This window comes from Strix aluco, chromosome 5 (assembly GCF_031877795.1).
Source record: "Strix aluco isolate bStrAlu1 chromosome 5, bStrAlu1.hap1, whole genome shotgun sequence".
Classification (NCBI taxonomy): Eukaryota; Metazoa; Chordata; class Aves; order Strigiformes; family Strigidae; genus Strix; species Strix aluco.
Genome location: NC_133935.1, coordinates 63,073,091 through 63,097,909, shown reverse-complemented (window position 1 = coordinate 63,097,909; position 24,819 = coordinate 63,073,091). Strand labels below are relative to the sequence as shown.

Genomic DNA, 24,819 nt, shown 5'->3' with positions numbered 1-24,819 from the left:
TGCTGCCTGATCTGTGGTGCTATCCTGGGCCTTTGCATCTGTATAGGGTTCTGCTGTATTCATCAGGGGGCTGTCTATAGACCCTGCTATAGCCTGCACCTCCTGCCTCAGTCTCCCACTAGTAAGCAATAAATGTGAGCCTTGTACTGCCTGACAGAGATGAATTATGTTAATGTAGTAATAAAGTGGTGGTTTATATTACTGGGCATTCATAACTCAAGAAGATACTTAGGTTGTAATTCTGCTGCCCTTGCTTGATGGAATCTTATGTCAAAGAGGAGAAAAACAGTGTTTAAGGTTTTTTAACCCATTCCTAAAGTAATCAAAGGAATGTTGTTGCTACTGTTTTTGTGCATCTGAGTCTGAGCAAGCTCAGTTGTGGTCCTGTGTTCTTTGTTTGTTTTTAAATGGTCCTAAAATATGCACTATGAGAAATTCCAAAACCATTTTTATATCGCTTCTGTAATTCCAATTATGAGGTCTGATACTAAAGATGTGGAGTAATGGTCGATAAGCATTCATAAGCGCTCATGCACTGTCCTATTTTATTCCTTGTTTTGTCTTGAATTAAAAAAAAAACAACTCTAAGATAATGCTGTATAGGAAGAGGATTTCATGTTCATAAATTATTCTCTTGCAGCTGGAAAATGCTGTGCAACGTTTATCTGTACTGTAGCATTTCTGTATTTATTCTCTAGATGAAAACCCACAATTTTTTGATATGCTGTAATTTAGGAAAAGAATCTCTAAATCACTTTTAAAGTTTCTTTCAATTTGAGGCATAACATACTCATTTTTACTTTTTTTTTAAATCAAAACCATTTCACACTTTAAAAATGCATCTTATCTGTTGTGTATTTGTTGATTGCAACAAATAATGATCACTGAGATGGGTGGATGGGGGTGTTAGGATAAAGACATTCTGCAGTCAAGGTTGGATTATATGATTGTTTCACTTTGTTTCTGCTTTTTGATTTTGTTCATATTCTTGCTTTCATGCTTTGAATTCATTATGTGTTTTTGTTATAGTAAAACAAAAAGCGGAAAGTGGTGTTTTTTTTTTTTTTCTTTCAGTGCTGACTTAAAACAAGCTCGTGGTTGTCCAAACTACAGACAGTGTTTATTTTAATGTTGATATATTTCCGGGGTTGGGGAGGCAAGAGAAGGGAGCTTAGAATAATTCTGTTCACAGACTTTGAAATCAAATGAGTTTATCTGCCCTGGCAGATTCTTTTTACCTTTTTATAAGACAGTTAAATACTAGCCTTTCACTGGAAGAAGATATGTGTGGATATAAGATATGTGGCTATAAATACAATGGATATATTATGTCTGTAATATGCTATGAGATTTCCCTTGTAGTACAAAGTTAGTATTTAAAACCATTTGTCTGCTTTACAAACTTTGTTGATATTTATTTTCAAACGCGTAGGAGGTTATTTGGTTTTTCCTGTTTATTTCTCCGCTGCCTATTTTCTTGGAAACTTTAAGCAGTAGAGCACGATGACTATGTCTTTGGCAAAGAGGATCTGGACACAAATCACCAAATTTACGGATACTGAGTTAAGTGAAGGCAAAAGGTGGTTTGTGTAATAATCAATTTTTCCTCTGCAGCATAGCTCATGAGAACTATGTGGGGGTTTTGGTGATCTTTTCCAAATGATTTGCATTTCCTGACTTCTAATAACAATAGTTTTTCAAATAATTTCTAAGGATAACATTTTTCTTGGTTTTTGACAACATGGCATAGGACTGCAGACTATTAGGGATGCTGTAGTTTTTGTGATGGGAGTGTGGAATGGCTACTTGGGTTAGAATGACAGTTTATTACATGTTTTTAAATTTGGCCTTAGCGTAGATGATCCAAGAAGATCCCTGAATGCCAATAGTTTTCTTTTGCCATATTAAATAGAAGCAGTTATGCAGCAAAATGCAAATTCAGAAAGAGATTTATTTATTTTTTTTTTTTAATCCAGAAGGGAAGTACTGATTACAGACTGTTATTTGTCTGAATGCCTCTTGCATTTTTGGAAGTGACTGAGGGCTCTTTTTTACTTATGATGATAAGAATAGAAGAAGTGAGATAGAACAGTTCAGGTAACATTCTGTTTTCAAGCAAATTCTAGTTTCAGTTAATTTAAAAAAAATTTTTACACACTTAATCCACTTAAATGTTGTAAAACAAATTACCATTTTTCCAATAGATATGTAGTATTTAATGAGTAAAGATTACAATGTTTGCCAAACCTTTATTTGCACATATACCATGGGGTCATGCTCAACCATGGTGGGCCCATGCCGCACTCAGCCTGGACATCTTCTCTCTTGAGTTTTCCCCTACTCCTGATTCAAGAAGCACAAAGATGACCATGTACTGACATGGTATATGTGCGAATAAAGGTTTGGCAAACATTAATGTTATTGGCTGAAAAATCTATGGGTTTTTTTTTACTGTTAACCCATCGCAAGAGTGTTCATTTGGCTGTAATTATGATCATGTACCTTTCTTTTTCCCTAGGTGGCTATTTTTAATGCAGTAGTGTCATCAGCTGGCTGAAGAGTAAACATGAGAATAGCAGGTAAGTATGCTCAGTAAAATCAGACTTCTGTCACTTGTGAAACAAGTGCTATAGACAGCATTAACAAGTTGTGACACTAAGGTTGTAAAATAAACTTAACTGGCATAACAGGCAGTGCTGTTACACTTAACTGATGTTTTATGAAACTCAGTTTGGAATTTGGGATGGTCTAAGAGCAAGCAGCTGGTTAAAATGCTTTAGCTGATCTGGTTAAGGTGCCTTGACTTGACATACTTCAACTGCTAATTCTGTAAGATGATGAAGGAATAAGGAAATGGCCAATTGATGTCTTAAGCAGTTTCTTCCCTGCCTCACACCCTAACCAAAAGTGTTTTAAATTTCATGAATGGTTACTCAGAGTTTGAAAGCTATAAAAGCATTTTCGTAGAGGTAAGTTACTACAGTACAGGGTTTGAGAAACTGATTGTACTTGACAGAAGGTGTGGGGGTTGTAAAAATAAAATCTCTTCCAATCTAACACTACAAGAAAATATTATTTCAGACGTTTCCTTGCAGTAGAATAGCCTGTGTGGCAGTCGAACGGTTTTGAGTTTCTGATGTATTGCACTTTTATGAATACTTGTAGTGTTACGTTGCAGAAGGAGCAACTGTTGGCTCTTCTAGGAGATAATGACACCTCCTTTTCCAAGAGTTGCACATTAACCTTCTTAATGCAGCAAATTGGTCCAGATTTTTGTCGCTACTTCTAAAGTTGTTTTATTAACCTCAATATGTATAACTGGGCGCAACCTGCTAAAGTAAATCTAATAAAGAACTGGAAAATGCTGCAATTTTTAGAAGATGGCTAAATCACCTGGAAAATTACTTTCCCAAACCTCTTTTTAATTCCATCTAACTACTTGTGTTGCTAAAACCCACAAAGATGATAAAGCAGTTCCTATAGAATATTGTACCTGTAGCAAAGAGGCTGTTTTTAATTCAAGTGCTAAAAGACTTTTCTAGGAGATTTCTTACCTCTCCCTTAGAGGGAGCGCTCTCGGTTCGGTTGAAAGGCTCAGGGTATAGAGTGGAGGGGATGGTTAGTGCTCAGAGTTCTGGTTCATCTCACCTACTGTCTACTGAAACAACATGCTCTCCAAATGCTACTTGCTAGATGACACATTCCAAAATCTGGTACCATCTTGTCTTTTTAAGCAGTGTTGCTTTGAAAACCTTTTCTCCACTTTTCTCCATTATGTTCAGCTCATCTGTTTTATCCAGTGCTTACACATGGTTCACTTCCCTTCAGTGCAATAATCTTTGGAGTTCCAGCATAATATTTTTAAATTAAGTTTGCATCTGTGTTTTCTTACATAGTATGTATGTGCTCACACACCCGAAAAGGGAAAGTGAGAGAGGAAGACTGAAATACAAGCAAATAAAAAAGTTGTATCTCTTTCTTCATATTTCTTATCTTTTTCTATTCCCTTATCTTTTTTTTAGCCTTTTGGAAGGATTGATCAACATCTCTCATCCTTCTGAAGGATGAGTAATCTGATTATTTTAAGGTTTTCTGAACAGCCCATCTCAGCAGCAGTCTGAGATCTGCAGGAGTACATAAGTTTGGTTTTTTTCTGAAGGATTTATTTGGCTGGCAATCTGAGGAACAGAAGCATGCTGTAAGGTTTCTTCTTCCAAACAGTTTGACATACTGGGGTGAGACAGGAAGGCAGGATGTTGATCACATGCCTCCTCACCTAACTTCTACTCTCAGTCAGTTAGTATTTTACAATAAGCTAAGAGTGAAGTATTATGTAAAAATCTATTGAAAATGTTGCTGAAAAGTGGTGGGGTTCATGGCAGTACCACATACACTTGACTTTCCCGTTCAGATGTAAATTGCTGTGGTTGTGTGCTTCCAGCTCTCCTCCCAGGAGGTAGTTTGACTGTTCAGCACTGGAGAAAGTTAGGCTTGTAAACTTCAGACTACTTGAGGCTTCAACATATTAAAAGGGGGAGGGGATGGGTACTGCTTTTTATTGCTTTTTAAATTAGCTCTGAGTCTTCAAACTTGCTTTTTGAAGGTCAGTAACATAAATTTGTTGAAAAGGAGGTGAGTAGGCTTTTTTTCTGTTTAGGGTTTTTTTGGAGGGTTTTTTTTTTTAATGTAATGCTCAAACCTGGCTGACCAAAGCAGCCAAGCTACAGTATATGAAAAGATCCATAATCACTCAGTCTTGGCCATACATTAAAACAGAGGCAGCTCAGTTGGCAGGTGGGGTGGGAAGAGGAATGTTTGTACGCAGTGAGGAAACAGGTGCATGTGGCCAAGAACAGGGAAGTGGAATAAGGGGAGGTGGGAATTTCCCCTTTGGACAGCAGCCAGTTAGATCAGCTTAGTTCATTTTGTTAAGCTGGATTTCCATGAAAAAGTATGTGTTTTCTCCCGGCTGCTGAGCTCAGTTGGTGTACTGTGGTGCCAGACAAGCATGACGCTGGAGAAAGCTGAGAGCAGGGTATGTATTTGGTATAGTAACCTGATGGACTGGCTCAGTTGCATCTTATGTTATAATGTTCATTTCTTGCTGATTACTTCTGTTTAGTGGGTCCGCAAATGATCATCCTGTTTGAGTTCCCCCTAATGTAATCTGGTACACATTTCTCATGTCATTAATTTTGGTAAACTTAATGTTATCATTTGCAGATAATTTTCTGAAACTTTTCTCTGCTTCTGAATAGGTGCTGCAAAGTTGGTAGTAGTCGTAGCAATATTTTTATTGACGTTTTATGTCATATCTCAAGTATTTGAAATAAAAATGGATGCAAACTTAGGACACATATTTGGTAAGTGATGACTTTGTTTTCTCTGAACATCTATTAATATTTACTTCAGCCACAATCAAGAATATCTTATTCATTTTGCTTTAAGCTTAGGTTCTTACACTTAAGAATTCTGTGTTTATTTTTAATGTGTCTACTCGTTGGGTTTTTTTATGTATAACATATATATAATGTGTGTATTAAGTTATTTTCTGTGTGAAATATTTAACCTACTCTCTTAACCAGTTTGATTCTTTTGCCTGCCGAGTATGTGTAACTTTACATGCTTTTTCTGTTTAATGGTACTTACAGTTTTAGTCTGGAGTTGTAAACTAGCTGACTTGAATGATGTTTTTGAAATCTGTGCTCTGCCTTTCTGCTGCTTAAGCAATTCATAATTTATGTTCTGGGTGCACTTTTTTGCTTGCACAGGTACACTACCACATACAATTGAACGTGCAGTAGTCAAAACATTTCAGATGTGCCCAGGTTCTACACAGAAAAGGATTAGCAGCTGAGGTGACTTAAAATTCAGAGTCTGTTTTGAACCAACTTTATCTTTAAAGGGGCTTTTCAGTACAAAACCCACAATTTTAGGTACATGGGTAGGGTTCATGTTGTTTAACTCCAGATTACTACAGTGTGAGCTGACAGATGAACCAGTCACCAGAGACATCTTTAATAATTGTTGAAGATACATAGGTGTCATTAAGTATTACAGATGTATTGTAGATATGTGCATGATGAGGTCACTTGTGTTTCTGCCTATCCCAAGAAAGGGAGTTGTGAATGTTTGGGTTCAAATGCACCTGAGTTGCAGGCTTCCCAGTGTTAGGTGGAAGGAGCCCGGTCCTGGTGAAGCTGTAAGAGGGGAATTCATTTGACTTCAGTGCCCACACCTCCACAAATCCCTGGTGGGGATCTCTGTGGATCTTTGTGTTAATTGGAGAGTCATAAAATAAGGCAGTGCTTCTAAATGTGATTCCTGATCACTTTCATTCTTCTATCATGTAAAGGTTAATGTTTTTATTGGAACATAATCTTCAGATATATTAGATACTTCATTTCAACCAACCTGTTTTTATAGGGCTACAGAAAGGTTTTTAATTTATAGCATATTTTATAGCAGATGACACTTTAATAGTAACATCTTGTAAAACTTTCTTTTTTGCATTTTAGCTAGATCAGCACTGGATGCAGCTGCACGCTGTGAGTATTCATATGCATGTGTTACTGCTGTGACTTGCTTTTGCTAATAACAGACTGTTGAATTTTCGTAGTTAGGAAAGTCTTAATTACACTTTAAATGCAATCAGAAAGTAATTTTCTTCTTTTCCTGATTTCCCTAAATTTCTGGTAAAGTCTGTTTTTTTGCCAGCATTTTACTTGTAGTTTTGTCTCTTGGTTTTTGATGACAGTACTAGAGCGAGTAGCAGGGTGAGAACAAGAAGTAGAATAGTGAGGTACTGCAAGAATCTAGATTATTTTAAGCTGTTCTGAAACTGCAGATGAGATACCATTTGTCTTTGCTCTTTTCCTTGAATTCCTTCAGAAAACTGATATTTCTCTGTTAGCCTACCTGTGGTGGTGTCTCTAAAATCCTGTTTTATTTCCATTTGAAAGCTACAAAACCTCCAAGATACAAATGTGGGATCTCTAAAGCTTGTCCTGAAAAGCATTTTGCATTCAAAATGGCAAGTGGAGCAGCGAATGTAGTTGGACCTAAAATTTGTGTAGAAGATAATGTGTAAGTATTTTTACCTGTATCTAAGTATCTCTTTCAAATGCTGTCTTGGATGACTTTGCACACAAAATCAGCAGTTTAAATGATTCTTTGTAGGTTTTGTTTTGCCAGCAGTTTGACCACATGAAAAAATTATATTGCATTATAAATTCATCTCTGATGAAGCACACTTAATACTCTTTAGTAAATCCAGAAATGTATGCTATTTTAATACATGAAAGATAACTTACACTTTTCAGGTTTACAGATTTAAGGAATCTAATTAGATTAAGTTAGACTTTGTCAAATCAGATACAAACTTGCTTCCAAGTAACTTGTTCTTGTACCTCTAATAGTGATTCAGTGAACAATTGTATTTTTAAGTAATTACTCTTGATACTTCTAACTGAATGTCATCAGCTAAAACTATGTTGTGAAATTGTCTTTTGCAAATCATCTTCTAAACTATTTCCATAGTACCAATGCCACAACATATTTTCCACTTCTTTAAAGCCTAAGTTCAAAAGGGAAAAATACTATTTAAATGATCAGTAGTTACTTAATTGTGCTGATGGAAACTAAAGTTAATCAACTTGAAATAATTGTAAAATGAGGAAGGGAAGTGCTTGAAACACAGTTTGGTTTTGAGTTTAAGTCCTGTATTTCTAAGTATTTTTAACACAGTATTATCAGTAATACCTTTCAGTAATCCCCATAAAGGAAATATTAATATTTATATTTGGACTCTACTTCTTTGTTCTTAGGTTGTTCCTGTTCATTGTCACCCAGAGTGTGCAGCTTTACATAACACAATCTTTTCACTCAATTTTGTATGTCACGTGTTAGAAAAGACATGATGTTTAGCATTGTCAGAAGGAGATTTTTTTAAATATCAGTCACACTTTGCCATTGCCTTGTATTTGCATTTAAACTACTCCAGTTCATCTGTTTCTCAGCTTATGCTATATTACAGAATGGTTCAGATAGCACGTACAGTGGTTAGTGCTAATGAATTCTAGAGCAAATGGCAACTTCACTGTGAACAACATAACCCCATGTAATATAGTAAATAGGATAATTAATCTGTAAGAGAATAAAAAGTATTGGTTTACATTTTCCATCACTTCACTCTCTAAAGTAACTGTAAGATTAGGCTTATATGATCCTAGAGAAGACTTTATTTTTAGCACTAACTAGCAATTAAGATGTAGTGAAGTTGAAATGGCAGCTTTTTTCCCTGACAACTAAAGATGTGCAGCTTCGTTGCTTTCTGTTATTAGTAGAAACACAAATACTATTCAAATTTCAAGCCATTCTTCTGTGAGGCTGACTTACCTCAAGCTTGCTCGCTTGTGTAGGAGTGTGTTTGCAGCAGAGCATCATGGTGTAGTTGGGGAGCACGTGCAAAGTGAGCATGAGCACAGTTTGCATGTACTAACTAAAAGCTGCTAGGTTCTGCTTTCAGTTCTTATCGCTGATTTGCTTCGTGACTTTGGACAGTCTTATCTAATCTGTCTACATGGTATTTTTGGTGTTGCAAAACTTGCTACCTTCTCATTCTGGTTGCTAGGAAGCTTAATATCTGTGAAGACTTAGGGTGATTCACTGATTAAAAGTTGTGGCAGTGCAAGTAATGTTTTAACTCCAGGATTGTAGGGCACTTTTTTTTTTTTAATGTCTTGCTTACTGGTTAACTAAGAAGAGATTGGTGTTCCTGTCCAAAAGAAATAAATCTTCTACTGGATATTTCACTGAAGTGAGTGATGAAAAGAAAGTGGTTGCTGGCAAGAAATCCTGTATTCTTTTAATACTAGCATGCACCTTAGTGCACAGCTGTTGGAGTCTTAAGTCCAGTTTCCTTTGACAAAAATCTTTCTAATCCTTCTGAGGAGAACTTGTAATGTTTATTTAAACATCCACCAGAAAATTTGCTTGATTTTATATTCTCTTCTGCTTTGCTCATAAGAAGTTTGATTTCTCTTTCAAAAGCTCCCATAACTTGCTGATTGTTAATTGTTGGAAGAATTCTAAAACTGATGAATGGCTGCCCTCCTGTGAGAAAACTGTCACATTACAGCCTGTACTTTTGGTGACTTAGTGCATGAGCGATCTCAATTGTGTAAAGTAGTATCTCAGAGCTCTGACAAAACTTGCTTACTCTTCAGTAGCTCTTTTTTTAGTGATATTTTCTGAACTCATTCCTGAAAAATGCTTTTTTCTGATTACTTTGTATTCTTCATACATCCAAGATAAGGAAGCAGGGACAATTTTTCATAATTTGTCAATGATATTTGCAATATAGTTTTTTTCTGTGTATGAAACATAAGGATGTCACTTGGTTTATGAGAGTACTAAAGTTGATGGTATAATTCAGAATGCATTTCTTAATTTTTCTTTTTAATTATATAGATATTTTGGTCTGAAGTAGGAATTCTGCTGTATAGAAGTTCAGTTATAGCCTTGTTCTCCTGTGTTGGAAGGACATCATCCAAATTAGAAAAATGTACTTTAGTCATCATCAAAGTAGTTGCTACTTCATGGGCTTTTTAGAAGAAGGGGCAATATTGCTATACTGCTTTACCAGCAACTTCTCCATGCAGTTTTACTTCTATTACAAAGCCAGTTGCAAGATTGTGCCACAGTAACCTTATAGCAGAATGTTGCACTATATTCCTTTAATAACTAGTAATTCTTGTATTCATATTTGCAGGATTTTTTTGTTGTCTGAAATCCCTTATAACTTTTGTTACATGTGTGGATTTTCAGCATCTAGTCACCCCAGTACTGGATATTTTTTGATTGCTATTTATTTACAGAGAATTTTGTAGTTGAAGTAAAAGCAAGTTCTTAATTCTTTTGGTAAAACAAATGTCCACTACATTTTATACAAGCAAAGGAATGTGTTCAGAACTTCACTGCCTTTTTTCATTTATGTTTTCAGTCTTTATTTGCCATATGTTTTTATTGTTTAGAATGGATGCTCAGGTATGACATGAAAGTCATGTGATCAAGAAGAAATGATCCTCCAGTGGCTAAAACATTTCTGGAGTTTCCTACGTTGCACAATGCATTTCTTCTTTCCAGCTCCTTTGCTGTTCTGAGTTTGGCCAAGTAATTGCTGTCATAGAGTGCAACGGTTTTGTTGGGACATGTAACTGTGCTCCAAGATTATATTCAACTTTTGTTGAATATGAGTCCCATCAGTGTATTGACTATTTTTCTTGGATTTAAGTTTCCTTGTATTGGTACAAGTAGCTAACTGCTTTGACTTTCTCGTTTTTTGGTGTGATGCTGCAATATTAATTTTAAATGCCCCTGTTCAGTTAGCTTTTAAACTCATTAACACATTTTTGTTCATCATGTGCTTACAAAAAAGCTTAAAATGTTGGTTACAGGACTGTGCTAAGCTCCTCAAATTATTATTTGTTTCAGGCTCTTTAACCGTAAGGGATTTTCTTAAATACATTAATAGCACTTTATTTTTTGTGACACTTAATATACACACATACTTTGAAACAAAGATGATTGAGTGATCAGATGAAATAGGTACAGCTGCGGATATTTGATCGATTGTTCTCAATTCAGTGGTGCCATTAGAGCACACAGATTTGTTCAAGGAGACCTTGCTTTGTTTAAGTACTCATGAACATGTGGTCTTTCAACTATGTATTTCTTACAATTTGATCGATCCTATTTAAAAAACAGAAATGTTTCACATCAGGAAATTGTCATTTTAAAAATAAAATTGTTTATTTTGTTTCAGTTTAATGAGTGGAGTTAAAAATAATGTTGGCAGAGGAATAAACGTGGCCTTGGTCAATGGTAAGTGACATTTTAAGTGAGCAGATTGTCTTAATTTTCAAAGTGTTTCTGCAATTTAAGGTGAAATACTGTGGGATGATGAAAGGCAAGCAGGAGCAGTAAAGGAAGTATTCAGCATATTTATGCATGTATTAAAAAGAAAACTCTACCTTCCATCAAATAGTGCTTTTGTAGACAGCATAGTAAAATAAAAAAAAAAAAGCTAATGAGATTACTATATTGTCCACTTCTATTTGTTCTGGATGTTCAAATCAGCTAAGATTTTTCCAGTCTATAGCAAAACATGCAGTGTAATTTTAATCTTTCTTATGTTGCACTAAAGGCAACCTGTAGCTGTGCTATCTATTTTTGCAAAGACAACTTAAAAAAAAAGGCAAATATATGAAGTGAATTCTCTTTATTGGTTTTAGAGGCTGTGGGTTTTTTATTTTATATGCCACTTGAAGCAAAATCAGAAGTTGCATCTTCTCCCTTTTTTTCCTTTTACATTTTTCTGCACCTTTCACAAACTACTATGCTGTTTAAGGAGCAATCTTCGTTAAGAATTACCATAGTAATTGATTTATGTGGTGTCTTCTGCAGCACTTTCTCTGAAAGAGTCCTTAAGAGGAGTTGGACATATTGTCTGTAAAATACTTCTGGCTGTATTTGTTGACAACAAATATTTCTTTTTCTGCAGGTAAAACAGGAGAACTATTAGACACTAAATTCTTTGACATGTGGGGAGGAGGTAGGTGCAGTTACCTTAGCTGATTAGAGAGAAACAACTTAAATGGCTCTTCTTCACACCCCCCCTGCCCTCCCCCCTTCTACAGGCTCCATTAGCTGTGGTGGTTTAAGGTGATAGTTAAGGGGTGCTTCACCTCTACCTTTGTAATTGTGCTAGAGATGGTATGGTTAATCAAACACACTTGTTCTCCCAAGTAGTTCCCACTAGTGGTTGTCTTTACACAACATGGATGAAACTCTTTCTGTAAAATTAAAAGAGTTCTCTTTGCATTTTATCTTTCTCCTGCTTAGCATCTTTTTATAAATTTATAAGTAGATTTACGAATATTCTTAAAAGGAATGTCTTTGCAGGAAGGCATTGCAGGTGTTTAATAAGCAACCATTCCATATTTAAACAGTTTTGTGTTCTCTCTCTTTTCAGATGTGGCACCATTTATTGAATTTCTGAAGTCCATCCAGGATGGAACGATTGTGTTAATGGGGACATATGATGATGGTGCAACCAAGTATGTCATTGATTTACATTGTAAATATTGCTTAAAATTTTAAATGCTGTTTTACTCTGAAAAAATCAATGCATTCTTTATCACAAAATCGCTTTTGATAAAGTTTTGCTCTTCTAAGATGACAGATTTGAAACTATGCTTTCAGTTCCTTAGTTTTATAATGCTGATGTGGTTTGGGGACAACAAGGATCAAATTAGAACTAACCAGGTGTAATGGGTTATGTATGTGTAGACATAGAGGACTGTTAGGTGTATACTTTTGTGATCCTAACAACAGAGAAACAATATATTAGATATTAAATTAGACCCTTTAGCAGAAATATCACAAGTGTTTGAAAATCTGAAAAGGCTAGAGACTAATAGTTGACTAATTACCAATTCCTATATCAATACACAGTTGGTTTTTTTGATCCTCTGAGAAAATATGTTAGTGCATCAAGGAGACAATGTAGGGCATATAGTCAGTCCCACAAACTGCTTACTTGTAGCTGTGAAGAATATATTTGCATGTCAGGCATTGTACTTTTTTAAAACCATACACTTACCCTCCCTGGTTCCTGAAGACCCTGTATGTTTCTACCTGCTCTCCCAGAATTTGTCCCCACCTCTTTTTTTTGAATGTATGCTGCCAAGGATATCTGTCTTTTTGGAGATGTGCTGGTTTTACTGTTGCTGATAGCTTATTCTGTCTTATACTAGTAAATTCAGAAGTGTCCACACATAGAAGCAGGACTCTGAGAACATACTCTGGTGGAAACTGGTCTGTTCCATTGAGCACTTTTCTCTGATCAACTCCAAGACAGAGTTTGGTGGTTATAGGGTTGCAGAGACCATCCCCGATAGGCCTTGACTATATCCTTCCTTTTGAAGTCTGAGTGTGCTAGTGTGCACCTCATACTTTTTGGCCTCAGTGTTTGGACTGTTCCACCTTAAAGCTGTTGAGTTTATTGATGTAGACATAGCCTACAAGGTTTTAGTTCTCTTTAAGCATTATCTTCCAACCTTCCCAACTTTTGTCAGCTTTAATAGATACTAAAAATGACTGCAGAGTTTGTATTGTAATCTGCTCCTCACTTAAGCCATCCTGTCCAAAGGATTGCTTTTCATAGTGAAAATTAAGAGGTTTTTGTTTGCCTTTTCCTCTGTTGTTTTAATAATATTTAATTTTTTCCTAATGTGTTCTGTACATTTTTTTACTCTTTTGGTTCAATTTGTTATCTGCAACTTGTCTGTATTTTTGATATATGAGCAACTTTCCTGTGACTAAGTCCTGACTTTGCAGCGTGCAGTATTTGCAGTAAATAGTTCAGTGTCTGTACATTCTCTGCTTTTAGAAGAAAGCAATTTAATGTTTATGCCAAGGATGGATCTTCTGTCTGTTGTTCTATTTACTTGTTATGTTACTTTTCTTTTTGGTCTTTTTCCTTTCTTTAATGTCTTATATAGTAAGTACAGTTAGTTTGTTTCAATAATCATGTCACAGCTGATGTTTTTGAAAGCTTGTATGTAGATATAATATCAGTTAAATCAAGGCAAAGCAATTTGGCCCATTCATGCTGACAGCCAGGAACTACTGCTTATTACTGATACTACAAAATTAGCCAAAACCTTATCACTGGTGGTTGATGGTAATCATAAATGCCATCTTGAAAAATGTTCTTGAAAACAATTAAAATTATGAAGAACCAACATGTTTAAAAGATAAAATATTTTTATTTTTGTTTTTTTTAAAACACAAGCTGCCCTAATGCTCTAGTGACTTGGACTGTGGGTTGTGCAAATAACGGCCAAAGTACTTAACTGTTTTCATAATTTTAGCTAAAGTGAGTCATTCAACTACATCTCAGTAAGTAGTAATAATCAGAAGTTCTGTGTGTTGTTTAGTAATCGGGCAAATGTAGTAACTGAAAGGAAGAAATAAAGAGCTGTTATTTGGAGTTTTTTGAATGATAACTTATCATCCTACAGAATTGTTTGCCCTTTACTAAAATTATCCTACTTGGACCTACAGGCACTGAACCATTCTGTGGGGCAGCATTCTGAATTTTGAATTAATTGACCCAAGCAGACAAGAACTTCTTTCATATATTTAGGTCATTCTTCTAATCTAAAATAGCTTTTACTTTATCTAGACTTCAGCTTGAGCCTGCAAACAATGTTTACTTTAAAGGATGACTTTTTTTAGTTGCTTGGTGAATTGCTAATGTGACTTGAGATGTATGTATAATTTCTCACAGGAGAGGGTTCTTGGCTTTTGTTGGTGTACTGATAGGTTTGTATGCAGGTTCCTTGAGATTATAATATTAAAGAACAGTGTTAGTGAGATCAAGTGATTTCAGAACTAGCCTTATCTGATTTTGAAAGATAGATCTTGCCCAATATTGACTGACTTAAACTATATTTAATCAGATTAAAGCTGAGTGGTCCGTTGAACAATGAAAGCTCTAAGGGTATGTATTTTATTCACATACTGAACTTCTGTTTTGTTCAAGGCTTAATGAGGAAGCACGGAAACTGATTGCTGAATTAGGAAGCACATCTATTACTAACCTTGGCTTTAGAGACAACTGGGTCTTCTGTGGTGGAAAAGGAATTAAGACTAAAAGTCCATTTGAACAGGTCTGTTATTCTGTAATTTACTGGAATATAACAGCTTACATTAATAACAGCATAGCATGTTTTATAAATACCATGCATTTGTTTAAGATGATGGGTATTTATTGCAGTAGTGGCACACAGTGTTATTTTCAAATTTATTGCTTGACTGACTTCCTTTTAAATGTACAAAAAAGATTTTTTTGGTGATTCACAACTAAGAAAAAAATCTCATGGGGTTGGTCATCTTATCCCAATAACTAGATCATTTATCTTTTTAATGAATCCAATTAAAGTGAAGAATTAAAAACTTACTGCCTAGTTGCTTGTATTTTAGATGCACTGACAATGGTAGACCTCCAGCAAGTAAGTAGTAGTTAAGGTGTTGGTGTTCCCAGCTGTTCACTTTGCTCTTCTGTCAAAAATTATTGCTGCTATAGCAAAATTTATGAAATAGAATATGTTCCCAGACTTCAGCTGTTACAGTTCAACATGTCTTTGTTGCCTTTGATTACTGGTAAAGGTAGCTTTGTACTAGGAGAGTAAGCAGGGGCGTTCTCTTTGCCAGCTTTGAGAGGGCGTGGGAACTAGGGCAGGAGCAGTGGCAGACTCTTGGAGGCAGTAATGTCTTACCTGACTGCCCACAGATGGTTGCTTGGTGGAAAAATAACCCCCTAATTTTCAAAAAAGGTGAACAGTTAACATTAATGTTCTTTAAAATCTGACTATTTGTTTTCAGTGCTTTGTAAATGCAGTATCCTTATTTATTTTTTCATAGTGGTTCATGCTTTAATGCAGTTGGTCTTTTCCTTGCTTGTCTCTCTTCCTAAATGAACATCCATAATAAATTTTAAAAATGTTTTCGCAGTATGGCTTAACTGTTTTTAGCAGACACTTGTCTGAGCAAGTTACATTAAGTGGTGAATACGGAGAAATTGTTATATTTGATACAAAGCACAAGAGGCTACTAGTGATGTCTTCTCTTCGTCCATGGCCTGAAAATGAGTAAATAAAATGTCTTTTAAAGCTGTGAGTTAAAGCGAAAGGATAAATGACTTACATTAACGGTAGATTGATGTTTTGTATTTATAGCATATAAAGAACAACAAGGACACAAACAAGTATGAAGGCTGGCCAGAAGTTGTTGAGATGGAAGGCTGTATCCCTCAGAAGCAAGACTAAATGAAAAAAAAAGGAAAGGAGAAAGAATATGGAAGAAAATGCACTTTCTGCTATTATTAGGGAGAGGGCTATGAAGGAGACTGTACTATAAATAATATTTTTAAAGCATGCAACCATCTTGTCGGTGTGTGCATGAGCACTGACATTTTGAATATTGGGATTATTTATTGCTAACACACATAGAAATCCTTTTTGTAAATATGTCCAAAATAAAAGAAACATTAAATCATTTCTATGCAGGTTTCTTAAAAGCACAGTATTTAGTTTGCCTGTGGTAAATGATATCTTGTAGATCAACTAGCTAATAAATTGCATATGAGAATAATAAACAGATCCTGACAAATGTTGTACTGTTCTCTTAACAGCGTAATGTTGCTGTGAGTATGTAACCTTTGTGGAATATTGTAGATTTTAGTGATAAGTTAATAAAGAACTTTAATTTTTTTTATCCTCTGCCTTTTTAATGGCAGCATCACTTTTTATTAAAGCTATTTGGTTATTCTAATACGAAGTGCTCCAGAAATTTATTTTGTAGTCCCCATTCAAAACTGAATAATCGACAAAGGAAGAATACATGATAGTGTAACACAGATATGCCATGAGAAGCACAATAGAAATTATTTTTATTAGGGGAAGAACAAAACTAAATATAGAAATAGTGTCTATGATATTTAAAAGCAGCTTGGAAGTATTTGTACTTCCTTGAAAATAATGTTTACTTTGTAGAAGAGGCTTGGCGTGTTAAGCAGCAGTACTGTGACTAACTTGTTCAGATTTTATTGCAATTCTTGTACTGCTGCTTAACTATCGATTTACCTATGGCTGTTCAGCTGTAGTGGCTAGTCACGTAGTAAATGTGCATAATACAACAGCTTCCTCTTTTAGTTCTAACATCAGGAATAAGTTTCCCATCACAAAGGGCCTGTTAGAAAGCAGTCTGCCTTCTGGTGAGAGTTGTTTCAGTGTACACAATTGTGCATCTTTACCACCTATGTTACATCTAATGTGAGCTGAGGCAATTTGTTCCTACGGTAAGATGTTAGAGAAATCATTGTATCTGGGGTTATGCAATGTGTGACATTTTAACTTAACGGACAATGTTTCCTTGATTCTTTTTTTTAATGGAAAAAATGGACCAAGTTGAAGTGGCCTTATTCTTTAGCTTGTATCAGAGCTGTGAGAGAACGTTGCTTTCTTTGGAAACTTCTGTTTCTTTTAAGTAGGGCCAGCTTGAACTTTTGCTGGAACTAGGTTAGTATGGTGTAGGTGATGGTGTCGGTATTTCAAAATAGGGACTGACAGAATTGGGTGTAATCTCTTGGAGCTTTATGTCATGAATTCTGGTATAATCTTCAAAAACTTTTAGCTAGTACCATGGGACAAAAGCCACAAAGGATTTTTCAGGAATCCACAGTGTGAGTTGAACACAGTGGCACTCAAAATACTATTATTGTTCATGTCTTCTGAGACCAATTCTGTGCACTAAAAATTTCAAGGAATATTGGGAATTGCCTTGTAAGTAAAATAAATAACCTGTGATACCAGAGTAAGACTGGATTCTGAGTTGTTCTGTATGTTTAACTAGCTTGTTAAATAATGTGGTTTTCCCTCAAGTTTAATGTAGAACAGCAATAAATCCACCTTATACAGTGAAACTGCTTTTGTTACATCTTTCAGATTTTCTTGTGTAGGAGGACATGTCAAAATCATGTATATTTCTTCATCAAAGTAAACCCCTGTTTCTGTCAATTGGAAAATAACTTTGATTTCATAACATTGGACTATTGTGGAAAGCTAATTGTGTAAGTCATGGAATTTTCACAGAAATACAGTTTTCTTGGTGTATATGCCAGAATTGGTTATGCTGCTACCTAGAATAATATAAAAATTTTGAAGTTGCTTGGGGGCTTAAGAGAAACAAACATTTGTCTGCATGAGTAATTTCCCTGGACTACGCTTTTCTTTATTATTCTGGTTTTGAATGCCAATGTATATTTCATCTAAAATTAAAGAGTTCATGTTTCCTCTACAAAGTTAAATGTTAAAGGCAGACCTCTTAGCCCTTGTATCATTTAAATTTGTGCCTTTTTTCCCTGGCGATCTAAATTAAGTAAGGGGTTAAAAGTCATATTAAAGTTGCACCTGCCACAAACCTTTTAAACAACAGATTTTAAAGCAATAAAATGGTAGGATTATTTTTGTAACTTCTTAAATAGTTTGATTCTTCTGGTTTTGATGGAAAACTTCCTCTTATTCTCTAACCCAAGTCCTCACAGCTGTATTGTACCACATATAATAGGACTCTCTTCAAATATATAAACTTGTATTAGAGTGGCCATGCAAGTGGGGTCTCCTTGCTTTTGTCCATCATCATGGTCTGTTGACTTGCCACAAGATCTAGTCATGCCATCTCTCACTTCTGCCTTGAGTGGGCTAGTTACAGTGTATCCCCTTGTTGAGGTAAACTTTCTGATGCTTATTCTAAAGAAGTGAGACTTTCAGATAATCTGTCTGCATTTCATTTGAGTTACCAAGCACAAAGGTTACTTTCCTGGCCTCCCTCCTCTTTTCCCACAGCTGGTGGTAGGAAATAGTGAGTTGCAGAGATGAAGGCATTTTGTACCAGTAGCTTCACATGACAGTACCTGTGTATGACAAAGCTCCAGGATGCATGTTTTCCTACACAAGGTGATGGGAACATTTGCAGCTTCTTGCAGACTTGTTGAGAACAGCAGTGACAGAAGGAAAGAGAGATGGTAGGGGATGTCTACCTCAAAAAGTGCAGCTGTGAGAAGTGGGGGGAGGACATAAGAAGGTTGTAACTTTGTTTTCAGCAAGGAGCACCCAGCTGGGATTCAAGCCATCTGCAAAGTACTTCATTGTAAACCACAGCTCTCAATTGCTGTACAAGTGTTGTGTTATATGGATAACAGAAATTTTAAGAAAGAAGCTGAAGGGTGTCTATGTGCCCTCTGTGTCTTTCCTAGAGTCTTTCATGATCAAACTTTTTTTTTTTTTTTCCCCCCTCTGGAAACAGCAGAGTCTTTTACAGCTTTAGTTTCCTGAGTGCTTGTTTGGAAAAAGCTTCCTTTTGCTCAGCATGTTTTGCTTTCCAGATGTCTTACTGTGGCACTTAGTTCCCTCAAACATTGACGTGACTACTAAACCCTTGATGCGTGCGTAATGTCTCCTAAACTGTTTGGATTTTCTGCAGTCTGAGTGTTTTTCAAGAATGAGTGTATTAATAAAATAGAGGCCAGGTGGATAACTTCAGGAGGGGAAATAATAATACTGCCACCACACGTGTTGACTGACTCGCCTGTGTAAGAGTGGGAAGGGCTGTAGTCCCTCCCTAAACTGACTTGAGTCATGGCTAAGGTGAATACCAAGCAAGGGACTTTTTATTGATGAAATCTGCTTCAGTTTTACATCTGTAAGGCCAGGCTAAAGCCATACCCTAGCCTTAATATAAGGGGCCTGACTAAGAAAATTGAGAAAGAAACCTAGAAGGCTGCATGGGAACTTTGAAGCCAAAGCAGGTAGGTGCAAGAACAGCTCTTGGCTTGTACAGTGATACCACAAGGTGTGAGTGGCTCCTGATGCTGTACTAGTGATACCAGGGACCCTGCTTCTCCCCCTCTGAGCAATGTGCAAAAAGGGCACAAACATGTAGGCTCAGCCACCTCCTGCTGCTGCCTTCCTGGAGGTGAAAAAATGAAGAATGGCAAGAGAATATGCTCTACTTCAGATATTTCATTACATTTCTGATTATCTTAATATTAGCTTAAATCCACTTTTATTTCCTCCTTTCTGCTCCTGTAGTCAGCCCTTTCAGCCTTACAAACAAGATGCATCCTTCACAGACTCAGATTAAAACAGTTTCCTGAGATGTCTTTTCCTATGCTTAACTATCCGTCTAGATAGGTTGTCTCACGTACCATCCAAATCTTATTTGCTGAAAATTAATGATTACTTCTTTGCAAGTTAAAAATTGATGACTCTCTTCTTAGATGTCTTTTACATTCTTCCTGGCCCTACCTTTTCCTTTCTAGAACATGCAACCCAGTTTCTTTAATCTTGCATTTATCCTTTTAAAATCACTATGATCTGTAAATCTAATCACCCGTTTGCTCAGAAAAGGTCTGTTCCTTTCTTAGGGTATTGTCCATACCAGGATATAGCTACAACATCACTTGCATGAAAAAAAGGCACTCCCAGCTGAGGAGGAGTCTCCTCTTTGAGCTTGATGGATAGCAGCGGAAGGGAGTGCTGTCTTCTCTGTGGAACGTAGACTGCAAATCTTTTTTCCTACCAAATGCTGCAGCAATTCTCTCTGACTAATTATCTTCCTTGGCCTTGAATATTTCAGCATTGTCTTTATCAGTACAGCCTCATGTTCCCAGATCTTGGCAGCTGAATCATCCTTCCCATTGGAAAACTTGGTGGATAATGTCTTGATTTATGGCTTTTATATCTTAGCCCTCATAGGTGCCTTGAAAGCACCTAACACACAATGTAGATAACTACACCTTGTGTTACATTTTGTAGTGTATTAGTAAATAAAATGAACATTGTCTGTTTATTATCCTTTGAAGTGAGTAGAAATGAAGACTTTCAGGGCTTTAGAATATATATGGACAGGTAGGGATCAGTATAAAGCACTGTAATAGTCCAGCTACATTGTCTACTGTGTAGAATGCACAGAAATCACTCCATCCTCTGTAGGAAATTTCTGATCCCTGGAGGCAGCCCAAAGCAGCTGGTTAATGCTGTTCCTCTTGCTGATCTTGCACCACAATGCAGGAGGTTTAGAGTGGTTTCTTAGCATTGCAATTACGGGACAAAAAGCAAATGGAAAAAAAACCCCACTGAGCCCAACTAATATTTCAAGGTTATTTAAGTCATCAAAATTGTATTATCCCAAATATAGTCGCAGCAGAGAGTACAATACTGTTCTGTCTTACCTTAGTGCTGTTTAGTCCCGAGTGACCAAAAGGTTACTTGCAGTTGTACTGCCATAAAATCATTGACCAATGGAAAATGTGCCTGCCCTGAAGCATCAACCCTTCTTACTGTACATGGTTTGCTTGTTTTCATGAGAGGGCTCTTATGTTAGCACATTGTGAGGGATCATAAAACTTCTATGGGAGGTGGTTGTAGCACTGAATAATCCCAAAAGTTTGGTTCTACCTAAAACTCTTGCATAGAAATCACTGAAATTGGTTTATTTCACTAGCTGCTTTGTTTGCAGAACTTCTGTCAAATACTCTCCATTTGTGCTGTGTAGGTTTTGGTTTTGTTGGGTTTGTTTTATGTTAAAACCCTGGAATTTTCAATGCACACAAAGTGCAAAACCATAGTTGGATAATATTCTGATGTCGGCAGCACAGTCAGCTCGAGGAGTTACTACTGGTCACCTCCCTGAGTTCTTACTCCCATGTCCTTCCTGCAGTTTGCTGCTCCAAACTGAGCCAAATCTATTGTTCGTGGTGTTTTTGTGAACCATATCGTTAAATCGATCGACAGGCTGGTGTCAGGGCAGGGGAGAGGGACCTGAGCATCAGCTCAGCCAACCCATCAGGCAAACCCAGCCTGCCATGAGACTACAGACTAAAGCTCCAAAATCAGCAAGTATAAAATTTAACAACTTAGTTCTCTAAGTTTCAGTCAACTTCTGGTTTTGCTCCCATTGGCAATGACTAGCCAGAACTGTTTTTTTAAAAACCCAAAGAGCACATCTTAACCTGGAATTGAATAGTGTCTTGTGGCTGTGTTCCTGTGCATGTTGATTCTCTTAATGATATATAGATCCTCTAAAAACTCAGTATGTTTAACGTCAAAATATTATTTAGCACATACTGAGACACAATAGAGTGTCATAATAATTTGTTAGATTATGGGGCAGATTGGTCCATGCAAAAGAATGGGACATTGTTTCAGTTGTCAGCTGGTTTTGTGCTACTGACACAAGACACAATGTACCTTTCAGCACAGAGGGTAAATCATCATCCACATAAATAATACTGCAGTCTGGTTTTAACCCTAGTATAGTGTCAAGCTTTTTTTCTAGAGAACAGAAATACTTGTGAAATGTGTTTCACTCTGCTCCACAATCAAATACAAATTTTCAGGGCTTTGGGGAAAATAATTATAAAAGTCTTACCTGATCAGAAGTTTCAGCATTTTAATCCTGATATACATATAACTTGATATTAAAAAAAAATGCAAAAAATGTATGGTGAGCTGATGATTCATGAAGTATTAACAAGGAAATTGTGCAGCTTATTTAAAATTACACTGTATAGTCATAAACATAGCAAGACTGACAGGAAAATGAAATGGCCAAACCCTGAGAGAGGCTCTGATCTTTCAGCCTGTGACTAGCTGTACTCATGCGTGCAGGCTCAGGTTCAGCAGAAGGTTTCACAAGGTATGTGGCACTACCCTGTAATGAATGTCTTGATCTTTCTCCAGTTCGATTAGTGCATCTAAACTCCACATGTGTGTCTGCCTTCACTCTCCTAGACACTTTATTTGTTATACCTCTTTGCTATGCAAACGAAGTGATAGCTCCCCTCCACTGAAGGCCATCCGTCTACAATCAGCCCTGGCATCCAAATTCCAGCCTCAGCCAGAGGGATGACCAGTCAGTGGTATCTGCTAGCTGTGAAATGAATTGCAGTCTCATGTTCCTATCTGCCACCATACATCCAGCCCTGCAGAGCTGACACAGTGGCCAGAGAGGATTAATTCCCATTTCATTCTCTGCTGAGTAAACCATTAGTTATTTAACAGAACTACCTGTGGTATTACACAGTTGTCAGTTCAGTGTAACAGTAAACTCTGAGACAGGCATGGGTATTTTAGCACTAATTATCTGCAGCATTAATGTGGAGTTCACAGGCACCATTCCCTTCAGGATGAATTTGTCATGCGTGGCAGGGGAAAAAACACATCTGACTTCCAGAAATACAAACCACAGGAGGCCATGTTTAGGAAACGCAGTTTTAGACAACTGATTATTTTAGTCTTTGCCTGTCCTTGAAAAGCTGTACTGGGCTCTGCAGCAGGACTTGCCCAGTAGTCACAAGTCAGATGGTTACTGTACAGTCCTAACAGGCAAACCACGGTTTTCAAACTACGTGGACTGAGAAACAAATGCAGAGACCAGGTCTCTGGCCAAAGCATTAGGTTGATGATCAGGACACCTGCCTATTCTTTTTTTTTTTTTTTTTTTTTTTTTAAACGTAGGTCTGCCACTGTTTTTGCAAGTGATTTTGAGCAAGTAATTTCTCCCCAGTTTCCCATTTATAGTCAGAATACTACTACTACAGTCCTTAGTGATGCTCATTGGATGTATGGGTGTGAAGCCCTGTTTCTCAGTTAGGTATTGCTGGCTATTGTCTGCCTATCCAGATTCACTAACAGTAAAAATTGTGGAAGTGTGTAAAATCCTAAAAATTGCTATTGCAAATCCTTGCATGAAATGAAAACATAAAGTCATGATACTGCATTCACCATTACTACTGTTACTGGATCTGGGCACTCCACCAGGCAGGACAGACGGGATATAATCAAGAGAGGATTCATAATTAGCATTTTTGGCAAGTTATGTGGAACAAATAATTACATCTATTCCACTCTGATACTTCCTGATATTCCATCCTGTGTGAGGATCGCTCAAAGAGTGCCTCATTTGGCATGAAGTCTGCCACAGTGGAATGATCCTTTTACATGTTTTTAATATACTTTAGCCAGCAGAGTGAATTGGTATGGGTTCAGCACTTTACATGACCTAGCCACGACAGTTTTGATCTATGAGGAACTGCCCTAAAGTCAAGTTTGCTCTCTTGTGAAACCTCATCCTTTGATGAAATCAAGCATCTTAGTTTTATCAGAAACCTCAGCCAAAGTGGATGTCCTTTTAACATCATTTCCTCTGAATGACCAATGCTAATTGTTGCTGTTTACTTTACACATATGTTTCACATACTTGTTATTCACTAAAAAGTGCTGCCCAGTACAGAGACATTTTGATAGCAATGGAGACAATCTCCATTTACTACACATCCTTTGACAAGGGATCTCCAACAGGCAAGAACAAAACAGTGTTCTTCATTGCTGATGCACACACAGGCTGGCATGTTGACGGGCTTACCAGCTGTATTCCTGCAGTAATTCCTCTGAGTATGTCAGCATGTCAGTCAACAACACAACTTTGCTCTTAAAATATGTGCACATGCATTTGTTTTCAAAACAGAATACCTCATTTTCACATTCAGAGGCAGTTACAATTATACTTTCTTCAAAAAGTAAACTTGTGGCATTTTTCATAGGTTTGCTACTTTTCACAAACTGCTGCTTCATGCATAAAAGGGCAGTGTGAGGGAACAGGACTGAGATAAGACCTTTCCTCCACTCAGACTGTGAATTTCATTCCATTTTTTTTTCTAATCTCGCTCAGATAAGCACACACGTAGCTACTTTTGAACAGAAAGGATGTATTATTGCAAAGCTATACAAGAGTATTATAAGGCTATGTTTTCAAAGTCAACAACCTTGATCCTCTGGTTCCAGCACTGGGGAAAAAACCCACCCTATTAAACTGAGTGAATGAAATTCATCCCAGTGCCATATGCCCACAAAAGCAGCAGAACCACATACGTTGTATGTAGTCTCCTCTTTGAAAGCAGAGGGATGATGTCTTACAGATGGTTCTCCCTCTTGCTCTCACCCAAGGAGAGCTTTTCCAGAGTGTAGAAGGATTACAAGCAGTTTTGTGGAATAAGTACTGCAATAGAGATAGGCTAATTTCTTTAACCCTGATGATACTACAAAACAATGTTCATATCCTGATCCCATCCAGAATTACTTTTACAGACGCTGCCGACCCAGAACCAGTTTTATGGATGTAACTTAGATA

General features: G+C 36.7%; 1 protein-coding gene across 2 annotated transcripts in view; it reads left to right on the top strand.

The window, feature by feature from the left end:
- The window catches only part of FAM3C (FAM3 metabolism regulating signaling molecule C), a 29,447-nt gene extending 11,896 nt beyond the window's left edge, over positions 1-17,551 (top strand). For both annotated transcript variants that reach the window (XM_074827586.1, XM_074827587.1), the window contains exons 2-10: positions 2,519-2,579; positions 5,259-5,363; positions 6,519-6,548; positions 6,963-7,086; positions 10,826-10,884; positions 11,564-11,614; positions 12,035-12,119; positions 14,612-14,738; positions 15,807-17,551. In XM_074827586.1, coding sequence (XP_074683687.1) covers positions 2,567-2,579; positions 5,259-5,363; positions 6,519-6,548; positions 6,963-7,086; positions 10,826-10,884; positions 11,564-11,614; positions 12,035-12,119; positions 14,612-14,738; positions 15,807-15,896 — 684 coding nt within the window. In that variant the 5' untranslated portion in view covers positions 2,519-2,566 and the 3' untranslated portion in view covers positions 15,897-17,551. The remainder of the gene's footprint in view (positions 1-2,518; positions 2,580-5,258; positions 5,364-6,518; positions 6,549-6,962; positions 7,087-10,825; positions 10,885-11,563; positions 11,615-12,034; positions 12,120-14,611; positions 14,739-15,806) is intronic.
- Positions 17,552-24,819: the final 7,268 nt, after the last annotated feature.